A 21909-nucleotide genomic window follows, 5' to 3' on the forward strand; every position below is an offset into this window, starting at 1 on the left:
GTACATCAGTCACTGAAAGTAAGCATGCAGGTACAGCAGGCAGTGAATAAAGCTAATGGCATGTTGGCCTTCATTGCGTGAGAATTTGAGTTTAGGAGCAAGAAAGTCCTACTGCAGTTGTACATGGCCCTGGTGAGACCACACCTGGAGTGTTGTGTGCAATTATGGTCTCCTAATTTGAGGAAGGACATTATGAAGCGTAGATTCACCAGGTTAATTCCCGGGATGGCGGGCCTGACATATGATGAAAGAATGGGTCGACTGGGCTTGTATTCACTGGAATTTATAAGGATGAGAGGAGATCTTATAGAAACAAAAAATTCTAAAGGATTGGACAGGCTAGATGTAGGAGAATGTTGGGGGAGTCCAGAACCAGGGGTCACAGTTTAAGAATAAAGAGTAGGCGATTTAGGACTGAGATGAGGAAAAACCCAAAGAGTTGTGAATCTGTGGAATTCTCTTCCACAGAAGGCAGTGGAGGTCAATTTACTGGATGTTTTCAAGAGTGAGTTAGAATTAGTTCTTAGGGCTAACGGAATCATAGGATATGGCGAAAAAGCAGGAACGGGGTACTAATTTTAGATGATCAGCCATGTTCATATTGAATGGCAGTGCTGGCTCAAAGGGCCGAATGGCCTACTCCTGCATCTATTTTTCTGCGTTTCTATGTTTCTAGCCCTCTCACCTTAAGGGTCTGCTATCTAGTCTTTGACATTTCCTGGGAAATAAAGTTTGGAGTGGAAGAAGAAGGGGGGTGGGACATGAGTGAGGGTCTTGCCAAAATTAAGAATATGGGTACTTAATTTTAATAGCAGATTTCTTTGAAAAAATACTTTCTTGAAGTGGAAAATGGGAAAATAGATTACTTTGGAGACTGGACCCACAAAGTTTCAAACTTTCTCAGAGTTGCTTGTGAAATATACAATTAAAATAAAATTTAAAATTACGTAAGGTTTATATATTTATTGTGTCTTTCACTGCCCTGGATGTTCCAAAGTCTTATACAGACAATCCGTGCACAGCCATCTCCCATAAATAGTAATATGATAACAACAGGATGATTGTTTCAGTAATGCTGATTGAGGGTTTACTATCATAGAGTCATAGTCAAACAGCACGTAAACAAGCCCATCTATGCTGACAAGGTGCCCCATCTAAGCTCATCCCATTTGCCCACATTCGCCCCATATGCCACTAAACGTTTTCAAGTGTCTTTTAAATGCTGTTATAAGCTTGGACAATTGGTAGAGCTCTAATGCCATTGTATCTTTTACCCAAGGGGAAAGGGTTGGTATGATGTTCTGGTTCAGAAACAGCTTCTCCCCAATGACCATCAGGCTATTGAACACTACAAACTATAACTAAACGTTGAACTCTGAACTGTCTGGGTTGCACTGGGGACTTTGGGCTTTGTTTTGTTTTTTGCACTTTATAGGCTTTGTCATTTATTGAACTTTTTTTTAGTTTGTTGTGTTGCTGCAAGTAAGAAATTCCATGTTCCATTTTGGTACATATGACAATTAAACACTCTATCAGGTACTATAACAATTAAAAAAAACATTTGGACAAGTACATGGATATTTCAGCGGAACATGGGTCAAACGCGGGCTGGTGGAACTTGTATAGATGGGACATCTTGGTTGGCATGGGCAAGTTGAGCCGAAGGGCCTATTTCTGTGCTGTTGGACTCTATGACTCTCTATGACATTGACTTATCCACCTACAGCACTTACTGAGCCAGTACTTTTATCTCTCAAAACAAGTTGTAAACAATAGTCAAGGAGAAAAGCCTGTACTTTGCTCCCTGAGTTTTTTACATGTACATATAGGAATATACCAGGGTAAGAAGCTGGTTCTGATTTTACAGATGTCCAAGTCTATTTTGTTGGAAAATACACAAAAAGCAATCACTATGGTGAGCATATCTCCACAGTATTGTAATGAATGGCATCATAAGCAAATAGAGCTGATAAGAAAGAACAATGAATAAAAGTGGGTAGAGGGAGGAAACTAGTTATGCTGCCTGTACGATCGCAAGTATGTACCTACATGAGACTTACATTTAATAGCAATACATCATATTGTAGGAGGTCGTCTGTAAGTACTAGTGTCCCTAATCAGGTGTAACCCAGGGGCACCGTGTATATATCCCTGATTATTTACACTTCACTTGGTTACTTTAACTTTCCAGTGTGTGCTTAAGATCAAATAGCTTGATTTGGGGTTAGGTTTATTATTGTCGCATGTACTGAGGTGCAAAGAAAAACTTAGTTTTGCACGCTATCCAATCAGACCAGATAATGCCATTCAGTTCAAACTCAAGTACAATAGATAAAGGGGTAGATACAGAGTGCAGAATATTATCATTGCAGTGCATCATCTCCATGGACAAAGTCCATCATCCCTCTGCCTCCACAGACGCTGTTCGACCCGTTGAGTTGCTCCAGCATTTTTCATGCTGCAGATTACAGAATCTGCAGTCTCTTGTGTCCACGGAAAGAGACTATTCTTTCTCCCCTCTTTAGTTTGGTTTAAAGGAGCAGTGTGGAAACAGGCCCTTCAGCCCACTGGATTTGTGGCGACTAGCGATCACCCCCTACATTACCACTATCCTACACACTAGGGGCAATTTTACAATTTTTACCAAAGCCAAATGAACCCTACCTGTACGTTTTTGAATGTGGGAGGAAACCGGAGCACCCGGGGAAAACCCACACGGTCAAGGGGAGAACAAGCAAACTCTGTACAGACAGCTCCCATAGTCAGGATCAAACCCAGGTCTCTGGCGCTGTAAGGCGCTGTGCCACTGCGCCACCCCTCTCTGTGCCCTCTCTCTCCCCATACCCTGTAAATTACTCCCCCTTGCGTCTCTCCAATTCTCTTTTAATCATAGTTCCCACCGCACTACCAGCTGTGTGTCCCAGACCAGATCTTCTCTGAATAAAACCAAATGTATTTCTTCACTGCTCCCGTTTGCCCTTTATTTTAATTGCATGTGCCCTGCCTCTATCAGTGTTCTATTGAAATCCCTTGAGATTTTCAAGTGCCTTAATCTCTCTTTAACTTGGCCTGTTCCAAGAGCGTTCTATAACCCTTGTTGCAAATGATTATTGCAAGCTGGAACCAAAGCTGTAGAACAAAACATTAAATGCCAATGAATGCAACTAGTTTAGTTTAGAGATGCAACGTAGAAATAGGGTCTTCGGCCCACCGAGTCCACCCGATCACCCTTTTAATCCTACACACTAGGGACAATTTCTGAAGCCAATTATCCTACAAACCCGCAAATCTTTCATCTGGTTTAGTTTATTGTCACATGTACCAAGGTACAGTGAAAAGCTTTTGTTGCGCGCTAACCAGTCAGCGGAAAGGCAATACAACATTACAATCGAGTCATCACAGTCTACAGATACATGATAAAAGGAATAACATGAATAAAGTTTAGTGCAAGATAAAGTCAGTAAATTCCAATAAAAGGTAGTCCGACGGTCTCCAATGAGGTAGATAGTAGTTCAGTTGGTGTAGTCTTATGAATGTGGGAGGAAACCAGAGCACCTGGAGAAAACCAACACAGTCCCAGGGGAGAATGTACAACCTCCAGACAGACAGCACCAATTTCAGGATCGAACCCGGGTTTCTGGCATTGTGAATCTACCTCTGTGCCACCGTGCCACTGTTCATACAGCATGGGAACTCTCTTTAGATTCCTGTTTACAGGAGTTGCATTGCTGTGATCTCAAAGGTCCCATAAGTGTATTGCGTGGCGGGGTATAGCATGCACTGTTTTGCCTGCCCTGCTTATATCCCTGTGACTCTGCATCAGTCAGCTGTTGCAATGATAGGACCGAGAGAGAGAAGGTGTTTGCCAAAACCACTGCTGAACGCTTTAAGCCCTGATGTTAAAAAGATAATTTTCAAATCTCAGAGGGTTTTTAAAATTTTCTTCATGTGTTGTGTCCGCTTCTGGCTGTTCCAGCAAGCCTAGGAGATCACCGAAGCTGGTGGACACTGCCCGGTCCATTACAGGTACTGATCTCCCCATCATTGAAGGGATCTACAGGAGGCACTGTCTCAAAAAGGCAGCCAGCATCATCAAAGACCTCTAGTTCTTGATTCCCCTACCTTAGGTAAAGGACTACCTATCTATTCCTTTCATGCACTAGGGGTAATTTACAGAGGGCCAATTAAGCTACATACCTGCACATCTTTGGGATGTGGGAGGAAACCGGAGCGCATGGAGGAAACAGGGAGAACTTGCAAACTTATATATATATATATTGTACTAACACTATCCTACACACTCGGGACAATTTACCATTTTTTTACACAAGCCAATTGACCTACAAACCTGTAGGTCTTTGGAGCGCGGAGGGAAACCGGAGCACCCGGAGAAAACCCACGCGGTCACGGGGAGAATATACAAACTCTGTATAGACAGCACCCATGGCCAGGATTGAACCCGGGTCCCTGTTCCTATGAAAGCTCGGGCACTTTCATTTTATTGTCTCTGTTCTGTCTTTCATTGTTTTCTGTTTTCTAAAGGGTTGATCAAGTTCAAGTTCAAGCGAGTTTATTGTCATGTGTCCCTGTATAGGACAATGAAATTATTGTTTGCTTAAGCACACAGAAAATAGTAGGCATCTACAACAAAACAGATAAATGTGTCCATATACCATGATATAAATATATACACACATGAATAAATAAACTGGTAAAGTGCAAATAACAGAAAGGGGTTATTAATAATCAGAGTTTTGTCCAAGCCAGGTTTAATAACCTGATGGCTGTGGGGAAGTAGATATTCCTGGACCTAGTTGTTGCAGTCTTCAGGCTCCTGTACCTTCTACCTGAAGGTAGCAGGGAGATGAGTGTGTGGCCAGGATGGTGTGGGTCTTTGATGATACTGCCAGCCTTTTTGAGGCAGCGACTGCGATAAATCCCCTCGATGGAAGGAAGGTCAGAGCCGATGATGGACTGGGCAGTGTTTACTACTTTTTGTAATCTTTTCCTCTCCAGGGCGCTCAAATTGCAAACCAAGTCAGTATGCTCTCGACTGTGCACCTGTAGAAGTTAGAGAGAGTCTTCCTTGACAAACCGACTCTCCGTAATCCTCTCAGGAAGTAGAGGCGCTGATGAGCTTTTTGATAATTGCGTTAGTGTTCTCGGACCAGGAAAGATCTTCAGAGATGTGCACGCCCAGGAATTTGAAGCTCTTGACCCTTTCAACCATCGACCCGTTGATATAAATGGGGCTGTGGGTCCCCCTCCTACTCCTTCCAAAGTCCACAATCAGTTCCTTGGTTTTGCTGGTGTTGAGGGCCAGGTTATTGCGCAGGCACCATATGGACAGTTGCTCGATCTCTCTTCTATATACTGACTCATCCCCATCAGTGATACGCCCCACAATAGTGGTGTCCTCAGCGAACTTGATGATGGAGTTCGCACTGTGGTTTGCTACGCAGTCATGGGTATAGAGTGAGTACAGCAGGGGGCTGAGCACGCAGCCTTGAGGTGCTCCCGTGCTGATTGTTATCGAGGCTAACACATTTCCACCAATACGAACAGACTGTGGTCTGTGGATGAGGAAGTGGAGGATCCAGTTGCAGAGGGATGCGCAGAGACCCAGTTCTGCGAGTTTGCTAACCAGTTTGGAGGGGATGATTGTGTTAAATGCCGAGCTGTAATCAAGGAATAACAGCCTGACATATGAGTTTTTGTTGTCCAGTGCGGAGTGGAGGGCCAGCGAGATCGCATCCACCATTGATCTGTTGTGGCGGTAAGCGAACTGCAGTGGGTCCAGGTTTTTGTCGAGGTAGGAGTTGATTTGCTCCATGATCAACCTCTCAAAGCACTTCATCACCACCGGCGTTAGTGCCACTGGTCGATAGTCATTGAGGCACGTCACCTTACTCTTCTTGGGCACCGGTATAATTGATGCCCTTTTAAAGCAGGTGGGGACCTCAGCCCTCAGAAGTGAGAGGTTGAAAATGTCCGTAAAAATTCCCGCCAGTTAGACCGCACAGGTATTTAGAACACGACCGGGTATACCATCAGGACCAGGTGCTTTTCGGGGGTTCACCCCTCTGAAGGATTTCCTGATATCGGCCTCTGTGACTGAGACTGAAATGCCATCACAGCGAATGGGGGATCGGGAAGGCACATCAGTATTCTCCCTGTCAAAGTTGATTTGTACCTTTGGCTTCCCCATTCCTTCTGGTGCAGGGTGATTGTTCCCACTGGCAACTGCAGGTACAAGGCAGCCTCTGCGTGTTTTTAATGACCTTGTTTACCCCCAGCTACCTGACTGCCAAGTCTCCTACCCCTTTCCCAATAAAAGATACTGCAATCAGTTCGCAACAAGTTTCCCTGTGCGTCAGTGACCTGAATTGTATAATCCTGTGACGCTGGCAAAGCTTGCCTGGGTTGAGCAAAAACAACCTAGGACTTTGAAACATTCTTTAAAATTAACAGAAAGTTCACTTGTAATAGCCTCTGGTTAATTCAGCCGAGAAACAGAATCAAAATACAACAGGAAAAGTTGTTTAATCTTTACTATTTTTACCCAAACATCTTGATTATATTCCAGTTCATAACACGCTCCAGAAAACAGTTACTCTGGACATAAATCACCTAAACACCCTTGTTAGGTTCCAGCATTTAAGTCTAAGAAAATGGACTTGAGCCAATTCCATTGAACATAGAAACATAGAAAATAGGTGCAGGAGTAGGACGTTCGGCCCTTCGAACCTGCACAGCCATTCAATATGATCATGGCTGATCATCCAACTCAGTATCCTGTATCTGCCTTCTCTCCATACCCCCTGATCTCTTTCGCCACAAAGGCCACATCTCTTAAATATAGCCAATGAACTGGCCTCATCTACCTTCTGTGGCAGAGAATTCCAGAGATTCACCACTCTCTGTGTGAAAAATGTTTTTCTCATCTCGGTCCTAAAAGATTTCCAACTTATCCTTAAACTGTGACCCCTTGTTCTGGACTTCCCCAACATCGGAGACAATCTTCCTAAATCTAGCCTGTCCAACCCCTTAAGAATTTTGTACGTTTCTATAAGATCCCCCCTCAATCATCTAACTTCTAGCGAGTACAAGCCGAGTCTATCCAGTCTAACTTTGAACGGTTACGGGGAGAAGGCAGGAGAATGGGGTTGAGAAAGAAAAATAGATCAGCCTTGATTGAATCGTGGAATAAAATAAATGGGCCGAATGGCCTAACTCTGCTCCTACGACATGAATTTATGACAAATGGAGACACGAGAAGCAAGTGGAATGTGATAAAAACACAAAATGCTGGAGTAATGCAGTGGGTCAGGCAGCATCTCTGGAAAACATGGATAGGTGGTGTTTTGGGTTGGGACCCTTCTTCAGACATTCCAAAGAATGTTTGATGGCAGAGTACCAAAGCTGCTACTTTGTGGAGAGTCGGCGGGGAAGGGGGGAGGGGAAACAATCATATAGTGGGCAGAGAAAAGAGATTTGAAGACTCCCTTAGAACATCCCTGAAGAGTTTCCACATTGACATATGCCACTGGAGACAATAAGGCTTCTGTCCAAGTTGACTGCCTGCTCCTCTTCTAGGGTCACTCCCTTACCCACGAGACATTGGAGTGGGAGCACGTGGTGTCATAGTCAGAGTCATACAGCATGAAAATAGGCTCTTCGACCCAACTTGTCCACATCGACCAACATGCCCCATCTACACTAGTCCCACCAGCCTGTGTTCGGCCCATGTTCCTCAAAACGTATCCTATCCATGTATTTGTTCTTAAACGTTGCCATAGTACCTGCCTCAACTACCTCCTTTGGCAGCTTGTACCACACACCCACCACCCTTTGTGTAAAAAGGTTACCCCTCAGGTTCCTATTAAATCTCCCCCCCCCCTTTCATCTTAAATCAATGTCCTCTGATTTTCGATTCCCCTACTTTGGGCAAGAAACTCTGTGCGTCTGTCTACCTGATCTATTCCTCTCATGATTTTGTACACATATCCCACATGTCCATGGGAATTGTGGAGCCTTTGATGAATGCTGGTCACCACGGGGGTTTGAGTGGGTCATGGATATGGATGGCAATGTGGTCATTTAATGCTTGATGTTTGCAAGCTGCACAAGCAATTTTGATTTATGCAGTGTTTTGTAACTGATTATGCAATAAAAAATCCTTGTTCAGGAAAAATAAAACAGTGGGAGAAAGAGGCATTGGATCATCCTGATTGTTTTAGTTTTGAGTTTAGCTTTAGAGTTACAGCATGGAAACAGGCCTTTCGGCCCATCGATTCCATCGATCACCTATTCACACTAGTTTTATCCTGCACACTAGGGACAATTTACAGAAGCCAATTATTCAACAAAGTTGCATGTTTTTGGGATGTGGGAGGAAACTGGAGCACCCGGAGAAAACCCACGCAGTCACACGGATAAGGTACAAACTCCTTACAGACAGCATCCGTGACCAGCTTCTTCAGAACCTGACTTGAGTCTGAAGAAGGGACTCGACCCGAAACGGAGTCTATCCATGTTCTGCAGAGATGCTGCCTGACCTGCTGAGTTACTCCAGCACTGTGTCCTTCCTTAAGTTTTGTAGCAGGAATTGCCTGCTGGGCTGCCAGTTGCTCTGTGAGTTTCCCACATCCTTGCTTGTTAACGTGTCTGTTTACTTGACTTCGGTCATTTATTTGTGGAAACTCTGCAGTTTCTGGCTGCTGTCCTGAGTCACAATCTTTGATCCCTTTCGTTTGAGGCCTTTGTGAGTTTCCGGAAACAGGAATAACATGTGGAAAGATTGACACTCAAAAGGACTGAGTAACCAAGTGCGTTCTTCCTGAGTCAAAGTCTTCAGCCAGGATAAGGAACATAGTCAGCTACTTACGAAAAGTTAGCAATATCTAAAACAAATGTGGTGTTGTGAGCATCACTAGACTACAGCCAGAGGCTAACTAGCTCTAATGTGGCTAATCAGACATTTTCCTTCCCTGATTTAGGGCGGCACACATTAGCGCAGGGGTGGAATTGCTGCTTAACAGCACCACAGACCCTGCTACGGGTGCTGCCTTTACGGAGTTTGCCACAACCAGCAATCACCCCGTACATTAGCGCTTTCCTACACATGAAGGACATGTTTACCGAAGCCGATTAACCTACAAACCTGTACTTCTTTGGAGTGCGGGAGGAAACCGGAGCACCCGGAGTAAAACCCACCCAGTCACAGGGAGAACTTACGAACTCCGCACAGACAGCACCCGAGGTCAGGATCAAACCCGGGTCGCTGGCGCTGTAAGGCAGCAATACTACCGCTGCGTCACTGTGTCCCCTAATTCAAACAATTAAATTGAAATTTAAATTTAAAGAATGAAATGTTTTTAGGATCCAATAAGAAACTAGCAATAGTGATATCATTTAAAACCTGGCAGCTAAATCAGGGAAAATTCCCATCTTTACCCAGTTTGTACCAGGGGTGGCGGTGGAAGAGGCAGATATGATGGTGGCATTTAGGAGGCTTTTAGATCGGCACATAGATATGCAGGGAATGGAGCAAAATGGATCACGTGCAGGTAGAGTAGTTTAATTTGGCATCATGTTCAGCAAGGATATCGTGGGCCGAAGGGTCTCTGACTGTGCTGTCATAGTCATACAATGTGGAAACAAGCCCAACGTCCACACCGACCAACATGTCCCATCTACACATCCCACCTGCCCATGTTTGACCCATTTCCCTCTAAACCTGTCCTATCCATGTTCCTGTCCAAATGCTTCCTTGAGCATTGTGATACTACCTGCCTAAACTACCTCCTTCAGCAGCTCGTTACACCTACCACCCTTTGTGTAAAATAAATTACCCCACAGGTTCCTATTAAATTTTTCCCCCTCTCCTTAAACCTATGTCCTCTGGTTCTCGATTCCACAACTCTGGGCAAGAGATTGTGCGTTTATCCAATCTATTCCTCTCATAATTTAAAATCATCCCCAATACTCCTGTGTTCTAAGGAATAGAGTCCTAGCCTGCTCAACCTCTCCCTATAGTTCAGGCCCTCGAGTCTTGGCAACATCCTTGTAAATCTTCTCTGCGCCCTTTCCTGATTGACAACATCTTTCCTATAACAAGGTGTCCAAAACTGAGCACGATACTCCAAATGGGACCTCACTAATGTTTTATATAACTGTAACATGACCTCCCAACTCCTATACTCTATACTATATGCTGTACCATTCTATGTTCTTATATCATGCAAGCTATGGCCCGGGAGTTAACTGTGTGCACTGGGAATATATCCTACTGTGGCGAACTTAACCTCTCTCTAAAGATAGACACAAAATGCTGGAGTAACTCAGCGACACAAGTAGCATCTCTGGAGAGAAGGAATGGGTGATGTTTCGGGTTGTCTCGACTACAGCATTTTGGGTCTATCTTTGGTGTAAACCAGCATCTGCACTTCCTTCCTATACTTAACTTATCTCTAATCACTTTCTGAAGGCTTGTGAGTGCTCTATCTGTGCCCTCTAATCCTAAAGAAGGGTCTCGACCCAAAACGTCACCCATTCCTTTTCTCCAGAGATGGTGTCTGTCCTGCCTGTCAAGCTTTTTGTGTCTATCCTAAACTCATTGTTCCGGTTCAAACAATTTGATAAAAACAGCCTTATCTCTGTGTTTTATTGTTGTAAAAGGGATGGGAGAAATTTATTGCAGGGAGCGTGCATGCATTGAAGAATCACTGCCTTAATAAAATGGTTGTTTACTGTGACACTGAAGGAGGCCATTCGGCCCATCAGGTCCAAGGTGCACTGGGTTGAGTAAGTTCATTGCTCCCATTCCCCCTTCCATAGTCCTGCAGCCCTGAACCAGGCTGAAGAAGGATCTCGCCCCGAAACGTCACCCACCACTTCTCTCCAGAGATTCTGCCTGTCCCGCTGAGTTACTCCAGCACTTTGTGTCCATCTCCTGAACCTTAGCCTCTCTCACACATGCACACACCCATCAACTCTCCATTGATTCTTTTTGCCTTTAGTCTGCACTAAGGGAAATTTACAGAGGCCAATTACTCTATCGGCTCATCTTTGGGATATGGGGGAAACAGTACCCGGAGGAAACCCATGCGGTTGCAGTGAGAGCATGCAAACTCCACACAGGCAGCGTTGAAGTGTGTTCCTGAAGCTTGTGTGTGGCCTCACTCAAGCAATGGAAGAGGCCCAGGACAGAAAGGTCAATGTAGGAAAGGGAAGGAGAGTTAAAATGGTTAGCAACCAGGGGACCTAAAGTGCCACTTATAGAATCAACAGCGTGGAAACAGGCCCTTTGGCCCAACATGTTCCATCTACACCAGTCCTACTTGCCTGCGTTTGGCCCATATCTCTCAAAGCCTCCCCTATCCATGTACTTGTTCTTAAACTTTGCGATAATACCTGCCTCAACTATCTCCTCCGCAGCTCTTTCCTTACACCCACCACCCTTTGTGTAAAAATGTTATCCCTCAGGATCCTAAATATTCTTCGCCCTCAGGTTCTCGATTCCCTTACACTGGGTAAGAGACTGTGCGCTTACCCGATCTATTCCTCTCATGATTTTGCACACCTCTATAAGATCACCTCTCACCCTCATTTCTGTGCTCCACGGAATAAAGTTCTAGCCTGCCTTTAAGGTAACATTATTGGGAGACCTCTTTTGGATGTGTATAAAGGGGTATGCAATAATGGTGAGTAGATGATCAAATGTTCAGTGATTTATGACCCATGATACAATGAAAGTCTTGTGTTAATCCAGAGCTTTGGACTGATTATCTGGTGATAAATTCAACAACCTCACTAATTCATGAGATTCCTACAATGACAAAGGCTGAACTCAATGAACAGGAGGTCATTGCTTAATCTAGAAATTATTATCTCTAGAGAAAGTGAAATCTCTCTCAGCCAACAATGGGTTTGTTTTTGTTGTTTTCTAATGTGTTCTTGTGCTCATGTCTTGTGTTTTTAGCACAGTAGAATTTTACGTGTAATTTATCTATAATTTGTTCTTGCGTTGCTTTGTATACCTGAACTGTAGGGAGCGGTTGAGACTAGGTCCTCTGGTTCTTGCTTCCCCAACTCTGGGCAAGAGACTGTGTGTTACCCAATCCACTCCTCTGACTATATTGTACACCCCTATAAGATCAATTCTCATCCTCCTGAACTCCAATGAATAAAGACCCAGCCTGCTCAACCTCTCCCTGCAGCTCATGCCCTCGAGTCCTTGCAATGTCCACGTAAATCTTCTCCGCACCCTTTCCAGCTTGACAACATCTTTGCTACAACATGGTGCCCAAAACCATGGTGGTTGATAAGGGAGAAAACTGTAATGTCCTTGGACTGGTCAGGGTGACACAAAGCTTGAACTGGCAAGTGCATTGGCAGTGTCTAAATCAAACCTTGCCAAGGACTCTCACAATGGGCCATATCAGGAAGTCTACCAATGAAAGATGGTATCATCTCAGGTTCCCGATGATACCATCAAAACACAAGTCATACAGCATGGAAGACTCATTATGCCAACCTATGCACTAGTCCCATTTACCTACATCCTATCCAACTGTCCAAATATCTTGCAGTACCTTGCACTAAACGTTATTCCCTTTACCATGTATTTGTACACTGTGATGCATTTCGTTGTCTCTGCTTGATTGACTGAATCTGATTGGCTTGATTGACTGAATAGCACACAACAAAAGCTTTCCACTGTACCTCAGAACAAGAAACTAAACTAAAACGGCCTCAACAACTTCCTCGGGCAGCTTGTTCCATATACCTACCACGCTGAAAAAGTTGCCACCTTGGGTTCCTTTTGAATCTTGCTTTTAAACCACCATGGAGTATGAAATTAAAAACTATAGTGGCACAGCGGTAGAGATAATGCCTCACGCCCTCCGTGACTGTGTGGATTTCCTCCCACATTCAAAAGATGTACAGGTTTGTAGGTTAATTGGCTTTAGTAAAATTATAGGTTGCCTCGAGTGTGCAGTATAGTGCCAGTGTTCAAGATAATCGCTGGTCAGCATGGACTCGGTTTCTGCGCTGTATCTCTAAACTCCGGCAGCTTGTTCCATATACCTACCACTCTGAAAAAGTTGCCCCTCAAGCTCCTTTTGAATTAAAAATCGAGTATAGCTCGAGGGTGATATCTAGATTTGTTGCAATTCCAAGCATGGATTTGAAATTGTGGCCTGCTACCTCAGCCACTGCCTTATGTACATATGCTGCTGGTTTTGGAGTCTCCACCAATACTGCTGGGGATTATACATCAGCAGTAGCACACTAGCCAAGAATGTACTCATAATAGAGATCCTTTCATGAGGCTGTTGCCAGGACACAAGGGCCTGAACCACAGGGAGTTGGACACAGGAGGATGAGGGGGTGATAATAGAGGTGCAAAAAATCATGACGTGGATAGGACGAATATACAGTCTTTTACCCAGGGTAGGGGAATTACAGGGAGAAATAGGTGGGAGCCCTGGTGAAATATGGCGTAGTAACTCAACAAGTCGGCCAGCATCTCAAGATAACGGATGGGCTATGTTTCAGGTCAAGACCTTTCTTCAGACTGAGAAGAGCAGGTAGTTGAGCCAGGTACAATAACATTTAAAAGGCATATGGACAGGTATAGTAAAGGTTTAGAAGGATATGACTGATACAAGTATGCAGAGTCACCAGGTATAGTGCCGACAGTTACTAAAGTAATGAATATAGCCCAGATGGTCCCTCTTCCTTCTCACACCAGCCCGCCCATGCAGAGTCCCCGTAGCAGCTGGGACTATTGTAAATGGCACATCTCAGGCAACATGGACAAGTTGGACTGAAGGGCCCATTTCCATGCATGGCAACCATTGTGGTCATCCACTTCCTTCTGAAAGCAACCCTCCAGGCAAGTTTTAGTCAACAGATGGATGAGACGTTTCATTCACACCCCCATCCACATTAACGGGACGGAGGTGGAACGTGTTTCTAGCTTCAGATTCCTGGGAGTCAACATCTCCGATGACCTCTCTTGGACCCACAATACCTCAACTCTGATCAAGAAGGCTCACCAGCGTCTCTTCTTCCTGAGGAGACTGAAGAAGGTCCATCTGTCTCCTCAGATCCTGGTGAACTTCTACCGCTGCACCATCGAGAGCATCCTTACCAACTGCATCACAGTATGGTATGGCAACTGCTCTGTCTCCGACCGGAAGGCATTGCAGAGGTTGGTGAAAATTGCCCAACGCATCACCGGTTCCTCGCTCCCCTCCATTGAGTCTGTCCAAAGCAAGCGTTGTCTGCGGAGGGTGCTCAGCATCGCCAAGGACTGCTCTCACCCCAACCATGGACTGTTTACCCTCCTATCATCCGGGAGGCACTACAGGTCTCTCCGTTGCTGAACCAGCAGGTCCAGGAACAGCTTCTTCCCGACGGCTGTCACTCTACTCAACAATGTACCTCGGTGACTGCCAATCACCACTCCCCACCGGACACTTATTATTATTTATTCAAATCATTTGCTATGTCGCTCTTCCATGGAGATGCTAAATGCATTTTGTTGCTCTGTGCTGTACACTGACAATGACAATGACAATTGAATCTGAATCTGAATTCAGTGGACTGAAATTGCTTTCTTGCTATTGTGGGAGTGCAGTGCAAGTTCACAAGGTTAATTCCCAGGATGGCCGGACTGTCCTGTTGATAGAATGGAGCGGCTGGGCTTGTATACTCCGGAATTTAGGAGGGGATTTTATTGAAAAATGTTTATTAAAGGTTGGGACACACTAGAGGCAGGAAACATGTTCCCGATGTTGGGGGAGTCCAGAACCAGGGGGCCAGAGTTTAAGAAAAAGGGGCAAGTCATTCAGAACAGAGATGAGGAAAAACTTTTAACACAGAGGGTTGTGAGTCTGTGGAATTCTCTGCCTCAGAGGCAGTGGAGGCCAGTTATCTGGATGCTTTCAAGAGGGCTAGACAGCGCTCTTAAAGATAGCAGAGTCAAGGGATATGGGGAGAAGGCAGGAACGGGGTACTGATTGTGGATGTTCAGCCATGATCACATTGACTGGCAGTGCTGGCTCAAAGGGCCAAATGGCCTACTCCTGCACCTACTGTATATCGACTGCAGCACTCAAAGGGAAAGTGAAAAGAAAATTGTCCCCCAGCACCAGACTTAGAAGTCTAAAGATCAGTGGCAGCTGGGTAGAGTAAAAGTCTTTCCAAAAAGGTGACATGATCATTAAGAGAACGCAGTTTAAAATTTCAGCCAAGCAAAAGAAAAGCACAACGTTCTCTGAAATTAATGACACAAATTTATTGAAATGCAAAGACATTGTTTTTAATATAAAACGGAATGAAATTGTTCATTCGCAAAGACGGTTTTAGTGTTTAGAATTTTTAAATAAAATCACAAAAGCAATGTAGACATTTGTTTTTAAATACATGAAGTTCATTTCCCCAGTAGTCTGCAAATTATTGCAAGTTGGTGGTTTCTTGATGTACATTTAGTCATGTACTTTTTTGTTAAGGTTGTAGGTAGCAGCATCCGACGTTGACAAGTCCTCGTTTTTACAGCAGGTTCCTAAACGACCTCTTGGCGATTAATCTCTTCCGTTTCATCTTGCTCCTCAGTGACCTTTCTGCCACGCCGCCGGATTCCAGCTCACAACCCCACTCTCCATCCTTGATGCTGGGGAACATGACGAGAATTTTTTACACACAAATTTTAAAAAAATAAAAAAAAATGTTTGCAAGAGAGAGAAGCTGCAGAAAGCACAAAAGTCGAAAAGGGCTTCAAAGCGATGAATATGCGTTGGGGGAAAACCGAATTGAGGTAGTTGTTATATTAAAAAAAGAGCAAAGGTCTCCCAGGTTTTTTTTGTTAAAGTGCAAATAATTACCGCAGTTTGTTAAAGGCTTTGACCCAGATCAGTCCCAAGAATTCTGCACCACTTCTGTTGTGCTGGAAAAAGAGTTGAGTCTTCTTGGATTTGAGCTCCATCAGTGCCTGGGTGATGTCTTGGTCCGTTTGCTTGTCTTTCTCCCAGATGATTCTTGCTCTCTCGTCCGCGTTCTCGTCTCCGCTCTTCCTGAACAGTGCTTCCATCTGCCCCAGGTTCACGTCCTGGAAGATGTTGGCCGACGCCTTCTTCCTCGACTTGCGTTCCCACCTGCTTCCAAACCAGGCGGGACAGACGGGGCACGGTGCAGGGTGGCAGGGCTCCATACTGCGAACGCCCAGCGCTGGTCCAGCCAGCGAGTAAGTGAATGAGCCTGCCCCCCGTGTCCCAGTCGCGATGTTCCGCTCTGCAGCCGCTCGCAGCCTTTTATACCGTCGGATCCCCGGGAGCGCCCCGCCCCATCCTGTATGATTGACGGCTCCGCCAGCCACTCCAGGGACGCGGGGCGACGACCCGCCAATCACCTCCCTGCCCGCCGTGTCCCGCCCCCACGGTCGCAACCAATGGGGAGCGAGGTCCCCTCCGACCTGTCAATCAGGCTGCAGCGGGGCAGTGCATGATGCAACTTGGTGTTGCTGGTTTCAGCTGGTTTATCCTAGACATTTTATTTGTTCGTTTTGCAATTGAAAAACAGTTGACAAGATGTCAGAACTGAATGTTGTATTTTGCTATGACTGTGTTCGACAGCATTTGTATTGACCACATTAACAATTGCTGCTAAATATATATTTTAGTTTGTTATTTTATCAGGCACTTAATAAACTTCTGTTGAATAGCAACTGCAATTCGCTGCTTAAAACCTGTGTCTCGGCGTTAATGTTTTTGCCTGATTATTTAACCTGTTTGTGGTTAGAAACTGCAATCGCCTAGCTGTACAGCAAGGTAAGCAGACACTTCGGCCCACTTTGTCCATGCTGACCTAGTTAGCATATAGGGAAAACGCACAAAGTGCTGGAGTAGCTGAGCGGGTCAGGCAGCATCTGCGGGGGGAATGGGTAGCTGATTGGTGAGGGATACAGAATGGAAACAGCCCTTCAGCCCACTGAGTCCATGTCGGCTATCGATCACTGGTTCACATTAGTTCCGTTATCCCACTGTCCCATCCACACACTACACACCAGGGGCAATTTTACAGAGGGTCAATCAACCTGCACGCATTTGGGATGTGGGAGGAAACCGGAGCACCCAGAGGAAACCCACACGGTCACAGGGAGAACGTACAAACTACACACAGACAGCACCCGTAGTCAGTATCGAACCCGGGTCTCTGACGCTGTGAGGCAGCAACTCTACCGCTGTGCCACTGTAGTGTAACTCAAGTCCAGGTAATAGCCTTGTGAATCTCTTTAGAGTCATAGTGTGAAGGTCGTGTAAACAGGCCCTTCAGCCCAACTTCTCCATGCTGACCAATTGTCCCATAACACCCTACCAGAGCAGGGAAAGTTATATTATGTCAACAGTAATATAACCTGTTAAGTATATTTTTGGCCCTGTTGATTTAAGATAATTCTTGTGTTTGTGGCACAGACCCGCCAAGGCCAGCTGCAACAGCAGAACATGATACCAGGTTAAACTAATAGTCATAGAGACATACAGCGTGTAAACAGGCCCTTTTGCCCAACTTACACACACCAACCAACATGTCCCATCTACACTAGTCCCACCTGCCTACATTTGCCCCATATCCCTCTAAACCTGTCCTGCCCAAATGCTTCTTAAACATTGCAATAGTCCCTTCAAGGTACTCTTTTGCAGCCTTTCCAAATTAAATTGCTCAAATTGCAGCCGTTGTTTTTAAGAGTCTGTTGCCAACAACATTTGGACTCTTGCTTCTGAATTCTTGACTCACAGGCTCTTTGGAGGAGTGTTTACATCTGGCTCTGTGAGACTACGTACTGGATCTACAATTGGCAGCTAAATATCTTCAGGCAACGATCAGAGTCAGGATTCTGTGCTACAGTTCATAAACAAGAGCTGGGCAACACAGGAACATCGTGCTGGGATAACAATCTGGAATGGAACAGAAATGTTATAGAGAGAATGAACTGGACCAAACCAAGGCATTGTAATGATTCATAAGTTGCAGGAGTAGAATTAGGTTGTTCGGCCCATCAAGTCTGCTTCACCATTCAATCATGGCTGATCTATCTTTCCATTTCAACCCCACTCTCCTGCCTTCTCTCCATAACACCTGACATCTGTGCCAATCAAGAATCTGTCTATGTCTGCCTTAAAAATATTGACTTGGTCTCCATTGTCTTCTATGACAATGAATTTCACAGATTCATCATCCTCCTACTAAAGGAATTCCTCTTAATCTCCTTTCTAATGGTACATCCTTTTATTCTGAGGCCATGGACTCTCCCACTAGTGGAAACATCCTCTCCACATCCACTCTGTCCAGTCATAGACCAAAGCAGGGCATAAACACACAGAAACTCCCTGCATCTCAACTTGCCAGTGAATCACCCAAATTGCAGGAAAACAACTTAAAATATCTATTTATAGAACATGGTTAAACATCCCAGGACATTCACTCAGGAATGTCCACAAACAATATTTCTTGGTGGCCATATAAGGTGCTCAGAGATTAAAGATACAGGGTGGAAACAGGCTCTTCGGCCCATCGAGTCCGTGCCGGCAAATGAGCAACCGTTCACGCTAGTTCTATGTTATCCCACTTTCTCATCCGCTCCCTACATGTTCGGGGCAATTTTTAAAGGAGGCCAATTAACCTACAAACCCGCACGTCATTGGGATGTGGGAGAAAACCGGAGCACCCGGAGGAAACCCAACCCGAGGTCAGGACCCAACCTGGAGCTCTGGCGCTGTGAGGCAGCAACTCTACCAGCTGTGCCACCTTGCTGCCCCGGTGATGTTTGGGCTTTGTCAGAGAGATTGATGGGCTGGGACTTTATTTTGTGCAGCTTTGGAAGCTGAGGGGTGATCATAAGACATAGGAGCAGAATTAGGCCATTCAGCCCATCAAGTCTGCTCTGGCATTCAATCATGGCTGATCAATATTTCCCTCTCAGCCCCATCCTTCTGCCTTCTCCCAATAACCCCTAACATCCTTACCAATCAAGTATCTGTAAATCTCCGCCTTAAAAATACCTAATGACTTGGCTTCCACACGGTCTATGGCAATGAATCACTGGCCTCTGGCTAAAGAAATTGCTCCACATCTCCTTTCTAAAGGTACATCCTTTTATTCTTAGGCCGTGCCGTCTGGTCCTAGACTCTCCCACTAGTGGAAACATTCTCTCTACATCCACTTTGTCTCGGCCTTTCATTATCCAGTAGGTTACAAGGAGGGAGAAGATTTAAGGAAGAATAAAATGGGAATAAAATGTAGAAACAAGGAACCGCAGATGCTGGTTTATACCAAAGACCTGAAACATCACCCATCCCTTTTCTCCAGAGATGTTGCCTGACCCGCTGAGTCACTCCAGCACTTTGTCTTTATATTTAAAATAAAATTAAAATGGGATCCGTGTCAATGGATAGTTGATGGTTGGCATGGGCAGTGGATGGAAGGGCCTGTTTCCATACTATATTTGTCGCCTATCCATGTTCTCCAGAGATAGACAAATGCTGGAGTAACTCAGCGGGCCAGGCAGCATCGCTGGAGAGAAGAAATGAGTGACGTTTCGGGTCGAGACCATTCTTCAGAGTCGTGACAAGTAGCATCCCTGGAGAAACGGAACAGGTGACGTTTCGGGATGAGACCCTTCTTCAGACCATCTCCAGAGTTGCTGCCTGACCCGCTGAGTTACTCCAGCACTTTGTGTCTTTTATTGCAAACAAGCATCTGCAGTTCCTTGTGTCTATATGATTTATCTCAGATACAGTTGTATTGTATCTAAATTCTGTTTATGTATAATACTTGCAGGGCATTGTATGCAAAAATAAATGTCACTGTACCTCAGTAGGGATGTGGCAAATAGTACCATTGACTTATTAAGTTGAGCAATACATAGAAAATAGGTGCAGGAGTAGGCCATTCGGCCCTTTTACATTTCCAATACATTTCCATTGGTTTCACTGACTTGTTCACCGGGATTTCAATAAAACAAAATAACTCTCTTTCCCAGCTTTCAACCCCCTACTCCATCAGTGTGAAGAAGGTGCCAGACCTGAAACAACGTCTGTCCATTTCTCTCATGAGATGCCGCCTCTTCTTCTTCTGTCGTGTGTCTTTTAGACCTGCAGCTCCGTTGAGACGAGCCAGGCCAACATGTCATCGTCCAGGTCAATCAGACCTCGTTCACCATTCGGTGGCCGGTGTTTGGGGCAACTGGTGACCATGTGCTCCACGGTCTGTGTTGGGTCCTCACACTTGCAGGAGGCGCTGTCCACGAGGCCCCACCTCTTCATCGCTACTCCATAGCGTCCGACGCCTGTCCTCAAGCGGTTGAGGGTTGTCCACTGCTTTCAGGGCAGGTCCTGGCCAGGGATGTCCATGGGGTCATCGATGTAATGGTGTAGCCTAGATGGTTCCACTGACTTCCACTGGTCTCTCCGTCTCGTCTTGACCCAGGCGGCCTTAGAAGCATCAGCCGGTGTTGTGCAGAGCAGCTCTTGGGCTTGCGTGGCAAAGGGGTGCACTCGTCGTGGTGTCTCTGTGACGATCTGATGGAGGAGGTGGGATCCACTGGTCTGTGCCTTTCGAGAGAGGGTCAGCGTGGCTGCTTCTCGTCTGATGTTGGCTGGGGCGATGCCAGCAAGGCCGGGCAGTAGGTTTACTGGGGTGGCTCGTGGGCATCCGGAGACAGTCCGCAGGGCGCTGTTGAGGGCAGCATCCAGCTTCTTGGCGTGAGGGGCTACGGCACCAGACCGGGGCGCAGTACTCAGCGGCTGAGAACACCAGGGCCACTGTGGACATGCGCAGTGTCTTCGTCGTGGCTCCCCATGTGGTGCCGGCGAGGCGGCGTATCATTGCGGAATGGGCGCTTGTCTTTGCCTTGGCACCTTCCAGGCGTTGTTTGAATGACAACGTTCAGATGCTGCCTGATCTCGTTTAGTTACTCAAGCACGTTGTGTTCTATTGAAGAAATGACCAGCCTGAACAAAACTCGTTCCACCCCAGAAGGCACTGGATATGTTGCATATTTTATCATTTAGTTTCACATTTGCATTTACTTTTAAAAATTAACACGTTTAATTTTTAGATTGAAATTGTAAAAAAATATTTCATTTAAAAGCAAAACCAGAAAGTGCTGGAGGAACTCAGTGGGTCAGACAGCATCTGTGGAGGGAATGGACAGGTGACGTTTTGGGTCGGGGCCCTTAAGACTGATAAACCTTCTCTGCACCCTTTCTGATAATACTGCATCCACTAACATACTCCTGGTTGGTCTAACCAAGGTCTGCTAAAATCTTAATGTAATGTCTTTACTATTTAACATTCGGAAAATAAACCTGAGTACTTGGTGTGCGTTTCAAGAATTGTCTCATTCCACAACTGTCGTGCTTGGTGTTTGTCTCCAAACATTTTTAATTCAATTTGTGACAGTGAGATCTGAATTCCAGCGTTTTGTTCCGTCATTTTCCCATTAACAGCCTAAAGGATGTTTTTCTGAAGTTTCGGATCTCCCGATCACGATATAAACAGTTGGAGCTAAATAGAGAGCTGTTCTTGTGATTGATCAAAGGCCAAATCAGTCTGCCTTCATGACCCAGTTAATTTGTAGAGAGCAAACCCTGTCTGTGCCTGTCTTCAAACGAGAGAGAGGGAGGGGGGGGGGGGGGGGGGGGGGGGAGGAGGGAGAGAGAGAGAGAGAGAGAGAGAGAGAGAGAGAGGGAGAAAGAAGGAGAGAGAGGGAGGTGGAGAGAGAGAGGAGGGAGAAGGAGAGAGAAAGAGAGAGAGGAAGTGAGGGGGAAAGAGAGAAAGCAGGAAACAGAGTGACAAAGAGAGAGAGGGAAAGAGAAAGGCAGGGAAAAGGGAAAGAGA

General features: G+C 45.5%; 1 protein-coding gene across 1 annotated transcript; it reads right to left on the minus strand.

Moving 5' to 3' along the window:
• Positions 1-15285: 15285 nt before the first annotated feature.
• Positions 15286-20895, minus strand: avpi1 (arginine vasopressin induced 1). Its single transcript, XM_055646519.1, has 3 exons — positions 20833-20895; positions 15897-16483; positions 15286-15685 (listed from the first exon to the last, which is right to left on the minus strand). Exons 1-3 carry the CDS (start codon positions 20893-20895, stop codon positions 15565-15567), a joined length of 771 nt encoding a protein of 256 aa, XP_055502494.1. The 3' UTR covers positions 15286-15564.
• Between the last annotated feature and the right edge of the window lie 1014 nt (positions 20896-21909).

This window comes from Leucoraja erinacea, chromosome 15 (genome assembly GCF_028641065.1).
Source record: "Leucoraja erinacea ecotype New England chromosome 15, Leri_hhj_1, whole genome shotgun sequence".
Lineage (NCBI taxonomy): Eukaryota > Metazoa > Chordata > Chondrichthyes > Rajiformes > Rajidae > Leucoraja > Leucoraja erinaceus.

Bases quoted from the DNA above. Each gene is read 5' to 3' on its own strand.
- avpi1 (XM_055646519.1), bottom strand. From the start codon at position 20,895: ATGATACGCCGCCTCGCCGGCACCACATGGGGAGCCACGACGAAGACA. The intron at 16,484-20,832 runs GTGGCCCTGGTG...CCTGATTGACAG, and splicing joins AGACACTGCGCATGTCCACA to GTCGGAGGGGACCTCGCTCC. The intron at 15,686-15,896 runs GTAATTATTTGC...CATGTTCCCCAG, and splicing joins AAAGCCTTTAACAAACTGCG to CATCAAGGATGGAGAGTGGG.